General features: G+C 28.7%; 2 protein-coding genes across 2 annotated transcripts; both read left to right on the forward strand.

Annotated features, from left to right (window-relative positions):
• Positions 1 to 181: 181 nt before the first annotated feature.
• LOC106454481 (protein PLANT CADMIUM RESISTANCE 2) lies at positions 182 to 1,332 on the forward strand. The gene is made up of 4 exons (XM_013896602.3): positions 182 to 422; positions 648 to 719; positions 839 to 1,051; positions 1,135 to 1,332. Exons 1-4 carry the CDS (start codon positions 335 to 337, stop codon positions 1,215 to 1,217), a joined length of 456 nt encoding a protein of 151 aa, XP_013752056.1. The 5' UTR covers positions 182 to 334; the 3' UTR covers positions 1,218 to 1,332.
• A 1,735-nt stretch (positions 1,333 to 3,067) lies between these two features.
• Positions 3,068 to 4,402, forward strand: LOC111212799 (protein PLANT CADMIUM RESISTANCE 2-like). The gene is made up of 4 exons (XM_022714397.2): positions 3,068 to 3,260; positions 3,475 to 3,546; positions 3,691 to 3,903; positions 4,016 to 4,402. Exons 1-4 carry the CDS (start codon positions 3,173 to 3,175, stop codon positions 4,096 to 4,098), a joined length of 456 nt encoding a protein of 151 aa, XP_022570118.2. The 5' UTR covers positions 3,068 to 3,172; the 3' UTR covers positions 4,099 to 4,402.
• The last annotated feature ends 3,056 nt before the right edge of the window (positions 4,403 to 7,458 follow it).

Below are 7,458 nucleotides of genomic sequence, written 5' to 3' on the forward strand. Positions count from 1 at the left end.
CAATCATTTTATTAATATGTGTGAAAAATGTTAAAGTGACATGGAAAGATATATTAGTTTATTGTATAATTTTTTAATCTCCGTGACATTTAATACGAAAAAGAGGAAGTATTAAGTAATGGCGGTGGGTACTTTCAAGGAAACTCAAAGACTAAGAAGCTTCCTTAATTTTTTGGCCAAAAATAATAGAGGTTCTGCCGAGTTAAAAGATAATGGACCTTAATGTTCTTAACTTCTTATAAATACAAGCATCATTCGTTTCTGATCAAAGACCTTAAACATATTCTTCTGTTTTAAAAAATAGTTTCTTCTCTCTCTCTCTCTCTCTGTCGCGATGGAAGCTGAACACCTTCATGGCAAACCTCAAGCTGAAGGAGAATGGTCTACCGGTTTCTGTGATTGCTTCTCCGACTGCAAAAACTGTAATAAAATAACTCCGGTTTTATTTATTAAATTTTCTAGCTTTTCACTTATATATACATATAAAAAGATAATAAATAGATAATGTTATGGTTGTTATCAGGCCAGTTTTTTTTTTAAAATGTTATGGTTGTTAACAATCTACAGTTTAGCACCTGATACTTTGTTAATTGAAAAATGACCAACAGAACTTAATTATTACTAATCTAGCAAAAATGAATCAACAGGTTGTATCACATGCTGGTGTCCATGTATTACATTTGGCCAAGTCGCTGAGATTGTAGATCAAGGATCAACCAGTAAGTTTAACTACTTAAGTCTTAAACCATATAACAAGAGAAATATACATAATATTGTCATATATAAAGAAAGGCAGCAAGCGACAGGGATAAATAAATTGTGGTTTTGAAAATCTCAGCGTGTGGCACGGCTGGAGCACTATACGCGTTAATAAACGCAGTAACGGGTTGCGCATGTATCTACTCGTGTTTCTATCGTGGAAAGATGAGAGCTCAATACAATATCGAAGGCAGTGATTGTGGAGACTGCCTAAAACATTTCTTCTGCGAGCTCTGTGCTCTGACCCAACAATACCGTGAACTCAAGAACCGCGGTTTCAATATGGATCTTGGTATATTGATTTCTCTTATGCATATTTTTTGTAATCTCAAAATATATATTCGCATTGCTTAAAATTTTTGTTTGGTATTTTAGGATGGGCGGGGAACGTACAGAGGCAGCAGAACCAAGGGGCCGCGATGGGTGCTCCTGTCTTTCAAGGTGGCATGAACCGTTAAGACTAATTCTTTAATGTAATTTATTCGGTTTTATAATAAACGAGGTTTAGTCCTCTGTGTGTTTCTGTAATATGCTTGTGAATTATGAAATGAAAGTGATTACATATTTGTGTAATATTCGGTCAAAGATATGACATTTGGACAAGTCAACTTTCATCATATTATATACACATACGTATTTGACTTGGTTTGGTCGAGATTGTAAGAGCAACATTATCACTTAGACCATCTCCAATAGTGTTTCTTCTCATTAGAGCTCTTAAACTATGTATTATATATATATATATATATATATATATTATATTATACATGTATAACTATTTGTAGGGTTCACAATTTTTGTGGAATCCCATAGATAAAAAAATTTTAAAATGAGATTTTAAAAATCTTTAAGAATCTTTGTTTATGGGATTCCATAAAAATTATGGACCCTAGAAATACTTATACCTATATAAATAGGGGCGTCCCTGAGATGCTGGAGGCCTAAAACAATTTAGTAAGGGTTTTATAAAAAAAAATTTTTTTTACAAATTTAGGGGCCCTTTTTTATGTAAATTTTTTTAAAAAATTTGGGGGCCCTAAGCCGGTGTTTCAGTCCGCTGTGCCCAGGACCGTCCATGTATATACTCTACCAGTTTTTAAAACAAAAATAATAATACTATTATAATAATTTGATTATGTTTTAATTTTGCAAAACCAATTAAAAGCTTAGCTAAGTGACATATGTCCTTTAGAATTTAGAATTAGTGCTTAAAAATCTTTCACTAAGACCATAATTAACCCTTGTCTCTTAACTGGGGTTATTAGATTTGGCTAAGAGACGATTCTTAGTTTTTCTTAGATTTTAACTAAGAAAAGTTAAGAACTATCACTTAAATAAAAGATATAAGAGTCGTCTCTTAGCCGAAAAGTGTAAAAAAAAATATCAAAACATGACTTTTCTTCGTTTCTCTTTCCAATTTTAATTGTTTTTCATTTTCTTTAATTGTTAAAACCCCCTATATAACTTAGGGCATGATTAACCCCAGTCTCTTAGCCGGGGTTTGTAATTTATGATTTGACATTTTTTGCTTTTTGTTTTTTTTTTACACTTTTCGGCTAAGAGACGATTCTTATATTTCTTATTTAAGAGACGATTCTTATCTTTTCTTAGTTAAAATCTAAGAAAAACTAAAAATCATCTTTTATCCGAAGCTAAAAACTCCAATTAAAAGACCGGGGTTAATCATGTCTTTACCATTGGAGCTGGTCTAAATGTGAGACTGACTCGTCTACTGTTGTCAAAAATAAATCGTCTACTTCAAATATTCCAATAACTTGTTTTATTTGATGTCAGAGTTCATTTGTTTACATCCCACCTTTTTCCTGGACCCAGTTGGCGTTGATAAAATATATATACAACTCCTTTGTAGGCAATAAAATGAATTGAGACGACGGTAATTTCACTCTTAATTGCTTTATTTTATATGTCTACAAAGGAGTTGTATATATATTTTATCAACGCCAACTGGGGGTGAACATTTTGGTTTTTAGAGGTCAGACACTTTAACGTCCAAGAATAGGGGGTTGAACATTTTGGTTTTTACTTCTTTAAGGATTTGGTTTAAGTGGTTTGGTTTCATTTAGACTTAAACATATTGTTCTAAAATATGTTTTGGGAATCAGTCATACATCTATTTTTCCCTCTTGAAAGTTAATGAAAACACAGTTACAAATGGGTCATCGTCGCCGATTGAAAATAAAATATTCCTCAAAAGAAAAGTAAAAGTCAAGGAAATTAATATTAAATAACGGCGGTAGGCACTAATTCAAAGATAAGTAACTTGTTAATTTTTGGTCAAAAATAATAGAGGCTCTGCCGAGTTAAGAGATTAATGTTCTTATAAATACAAGCATTGTTAGTTTCTGATCAAACACACCTTAAACATATTGTTCTGTTTAAAATATATACTCCGATGGAAGCTCAACACCTTCATGCTAAGCCTCAAGCTGAAGGAGAATGGTCCACAGGATTCTGTGATTGCTTCTCCGACTGCAAAAATTGTAATTAAATAACTCCATATTTATTTATTAATTTCTACAGCTTTTCACATATATAATTATACATATAAAAGATAAGAAATAATTAATGTTAATACTTATCATCAATCTACAGTTTATATTAATATCTTTTCTTTTCTTTATCATCTGATCCTCTATTTATGGAAAAGTGACCAAGAAAACTTATTATTAGTCTTGCAAAAATGAATGAAAACAGGTTGTATCACATGTTGGTGTCCATGTATTACATTTGGCCAAGTCGCTGAGATTGTAGATCAAGGATCAACCAGTAAGTTTAGTTACTTAAGTCTTAAACCATCTAACAATATATATATATATATATATATATATATATATATATATATATATATATCTATTATATATATCGCAGCAAGCAATAGCGATAAATAAAATTTTGTTTTGGAAATTTCAGCGTGCGGTACGGCTGGAGCACTATACACGTTGATAAGTTGTTTCACGGGTTGTGGATGTATATACTCGTGTTTCTATCGTGGAAAGATGAGAGCTCAATACAATATTGGAGGCGATGATTGTGGAGACTGCCTTAAACATTTCTTCTGCGAGCTCTGTGCTCTTACCCAACAATACCGTGAACTCAAAAACCGTGGTTTCAATATGGATCTTGGTATTGGTTTCTTTTATATCTGTTTTCCTTTTTTGGGTTGTCATTAATTTATTTGTGCTAATCTCAGTTATATATATATTCGCATTCGTTAAAAGTTAATTTGGTAATTTAGGATGGGCTGGGAACATACAGAGGCAGCAGAACCAAGGCGTGGCGATGGGTGCTCCAGTCTTCCAAGGCGGCATGGCCCGCTAAGATTTATTCCTTCATATGCAATTCATCTAAGTCAGTTCAATAAAACGAGGTTTAATCGTCTGACTGTGTTTGTGTAATATGTTTGTTATTAAGTGCTTTTGTAAAAAAAATGTTTGTTAAGAAAATGGTTGTATCTATTTGTAATTTTGTATAATATTCGGTCTACTGATATACTTATGTTGGAGTAGTCAACTTTAATGCCATTATATATACACACGTCTTTGACTTGATTTGGTCGAGATTGTAAATGTGAGATTGGATGGCATACTTTTAAATATTTTAATTAAATCTGCTTTTTATTTTACAAGTTTATATTTTTCGTTGATAATCCTTCACTATTTTAAATAGCATATTTAAGTTCTTTTTTGAGAAATACTTGGGATAATGATTGGCACTGAGGTTTCACCTCTAAAAGAGTACTAGATTTTTTAACCGCGCTACGCGCGGATAAGATATTATATGTATTTTTCAATTCTAAAAAAAATAATGTATAAAATTGTATTATATTATTTAAAGAATATAAAATAAGACTACATAACATAAATATATTTTTAAAATTTTCTTTGTGGAAATCATTATGTTGTTTGATTGTTGTACTTAATTCACATATTTGCTTAGTTATTTGTGATGGATGAATAACTATATTTTTATTATCAGTAAATAATATATATTTATTATATAATATAAAAAAAATAAAATTATTTACTTTTAAACACAATCTTGTCTCATGTTGGAGACTCGGCTATAGACATATCATATTCGAATGAGACATTTTTACAGTTATCAATCTTCTTAACAGTCAAGAAACAAATATGAATATCAAAACAATATCTCATACGATCTCTTTGTGGAATTATTGCTCTGAAAAATTAAATTTAGGCATCATAAAGGACTGGAAATGGATGTGCAGATGTGTTATCTAAGTCAACTTTACAAAATACTATTCATATATCATTTATGTCCATCCTATTTTTTGTCAATCTTTTTTTAAACATCTTGAAATAACTGATGCTAATTAATAATAAACTTTTGGCTGGCAAAAAAAATCAAATTTGTCTAATTATCGCTTAATTTGTCTAACTGATATATATGTATTTCTCAATTCTAAAAAAATAATGTACAATATTGTATTACATTATTTAAAGAATATAAAATAAGATTACCTAACATAAATATATTTTTTAAATTTTCTTTGTGGAAATCATTATGTTGTTTGATTGTTGTACTTGATTCACATATTTGCATAGATATTTGTGATAGATGAATAACTATATTTTTATTATCAGTAAATAATATATATTTATTATATAATATAAGAAAAATGAAATTATTTATTTTTTAAACAAAGTTGTCTCATGTTGGGGATCGGTTATATACATATAATATTCGAAGGAGACATTTTTACAATTATCAATCTTCTTAATAGTTAAGAAACAAATCTGAATATCAAAACAATATCTCATACGATCTCTTTGTGGAATAACTGCTCTGAAAAAATTGAATTTTGGCATCAAAAAGGATTGGAAATGATGTGCAGATGTGTTATCAAAGTCAGCTTTACAAAATACTACTATTCATAGTTCATATATCATTTAAGTCCATCATTTCTTAAACATCTTAAAATATCATTTTATTCATTGTTAATTTTAGAGTTTTTGTATTTAAGATTTTTTTCTATATTAAGCTTATATTTCTTTCACATAATATATATATATATATATATATATATCATAAAAATTACCATCAAACCAGTTTGACTTATTTATTATTTTGTTTTTAATTAAAATACACTTTTTAAATAATTTAATTTAAAATAAAATTATATATTAATTTGTTTTATTCTAACAATTTGATTAATTTAATTAATTTGCTTTGGTGGATAACTTAAAAAAATTTCATATGAATCGGGGAAAACAAACTTATGTTGTTTTATTATATTTATTTGTGTATATGGAACCTATATATAATGCTAGTGTAATAAAGAAAGAACATTATATTCTTGTAACTTCAAAAAGATACATTATTACAATTTGAAATTATTCAAAATTGAATAAAATGGTAATTAAATAAATCTAATTGTTTTTTTATCTTGTTTAGTTGGATTCTCATGAAAAAAAATCGATAGGTTAAACAAATATTTCAAAATTTGTTGTGTTATTGTTTTGTCTCTAAATTACAAAATTTATTGAATTGATATATTTATTATTGCACCTTAAATAATATTTTATTAAGATATTAGAGAACTATGTTTTGAGTTGTTTTGTCAAAAATTGTACAAAAAACTATGATTTTTCATATTTGTCACGAAAATTTATATGTTAAACTGACTTTTTAAAAAATTCTTAACTTTGTCACGAAAACAAAAATCTATGATTTTTCATATTTGTCAATGTTCTCACACTTTCAAAGAATATATTAGCTTAGTCACTTACTTATTTTTTTTACAAAAAAAAGTATCGAAGTCTTGAAAGTTGAATCCATATCATTGTAAATGTACATAAGAGTTTGTGATTACATATTTAGTGATTCTTGTATATGTGTCCAAGAAAGTTTCAATGGCTTAGTGGTGTTTGCCATATATTTATGTCATAATAACCCGGGTTCGATCCTTTGCATTGTGTTTTCATTTTTTACGAAAAAATAAATGAGATGACGTGACAACTTCAGACTCTCTGATTGGACGATTTTTTATGCCTACGTGGACACTTTAAGAAGAGCTTATATACTCTTTTTAGTATAGTATAGATAATCAAATCCAGCTTTGTTGTATATTCATTAATTGTAATCTTCATGCGTATCTTATCTAGTAACGTCAAATAAGCTTTTTTTCTTAAATGGTATACCGTATAATGAACAAGCGACATTTTCTTGGAATGCATTCATAATCATTTATGGTCAATAACTTTATCATTCATAACCAAAATGTATGTGTGGAAGAACCCATCGTCTCCGAAGAAAATTAAAGAGATAACAATAAAGTTATACCAAATTACACAGTTTTATCATTATATAGTTATACCAAGTAATACAGTTTTACTTATTTAGTTACATCAAATTATACAGTTTTATCAATCTAGTTATACCACATATAGTTATATTAAATTATACAATCGATCTCAAATGTCCAATTTACAAATACGACATATTTGGTGGATAAACTTTGGATAATTTAGAGGATTTAACCGGATTTAAGCTACAACAAAATAAGTAAGAGGGATGACGGCCGAGTCTAAAGTTTAAACTTTTAATTCTTTAAGAGTAGATTAATAGGAATGATGGCAGAATTGGATTGATCTGTGTCATGGTAAATTTGACAGCAAGAGAGAGAAAGACAAAAGAAAAATGAAGTATGAAAGACTG

Source organism: Brassica napus, chromosome A9, assembly GCF_020379485.1.
Source record: "Brassica napus cultivar Da-Ae chromosome A9, Da-Ae, whole genome shotgun sequence".
Lineage (NCBI taxonomy): Eukaryota > Viridiplantae > Streptophyta > Magnoliopsida > Brassicales > Brassicaceae > Brassica > Brassica napus.

Excerpts from the sequence above, each read along its gene's own strand:
- LOC111212799 (XM_022714397.2), top strand. The coding sequence starts at position 3,173 with ATGGAAGCTCAACACCTTCATGCTAAGCCTCAAGCTGAAGGAGAATGG. Across the intron at positions 3,547-3,690 it reads TGTAGATCAAGGATCAACCA|CGTGCGGTACGGCTGGAGCA; the intron begins GTAAGTTTAGTT and ends TGGAAATTTCAG. Across the intron at positions 3,904-4,015 it reads TGGTTTCAATATGGATCTTG|GATGGGCTGGGAACATACAG; the intron begins GTATTGGTTTCT and ends TTGGTAATTTAG.
- LOC106454481 (XM_013896602.3), top strand. The coding sequence starts at position 335 with ATGGAAGCTGAACACCTTCATGGCAAACCTCAAGCTGAAGGAGAATGG. Across the intron at positions 720-838 it reads TGTAGATCAAGGATCAACCA|CGTGTGGCACGGCTGGAGCA; the intron begins GTAAGTTTAACT and ends TGAAAATCTCAG. Across the intron at positions 1,052-1,134 it reads CGGTTTCAATATGGATCTTG|GATGGGCGGGGAACGTACAG; the intron begins GTATATTGATTT and ends TTGGTATTTTAG.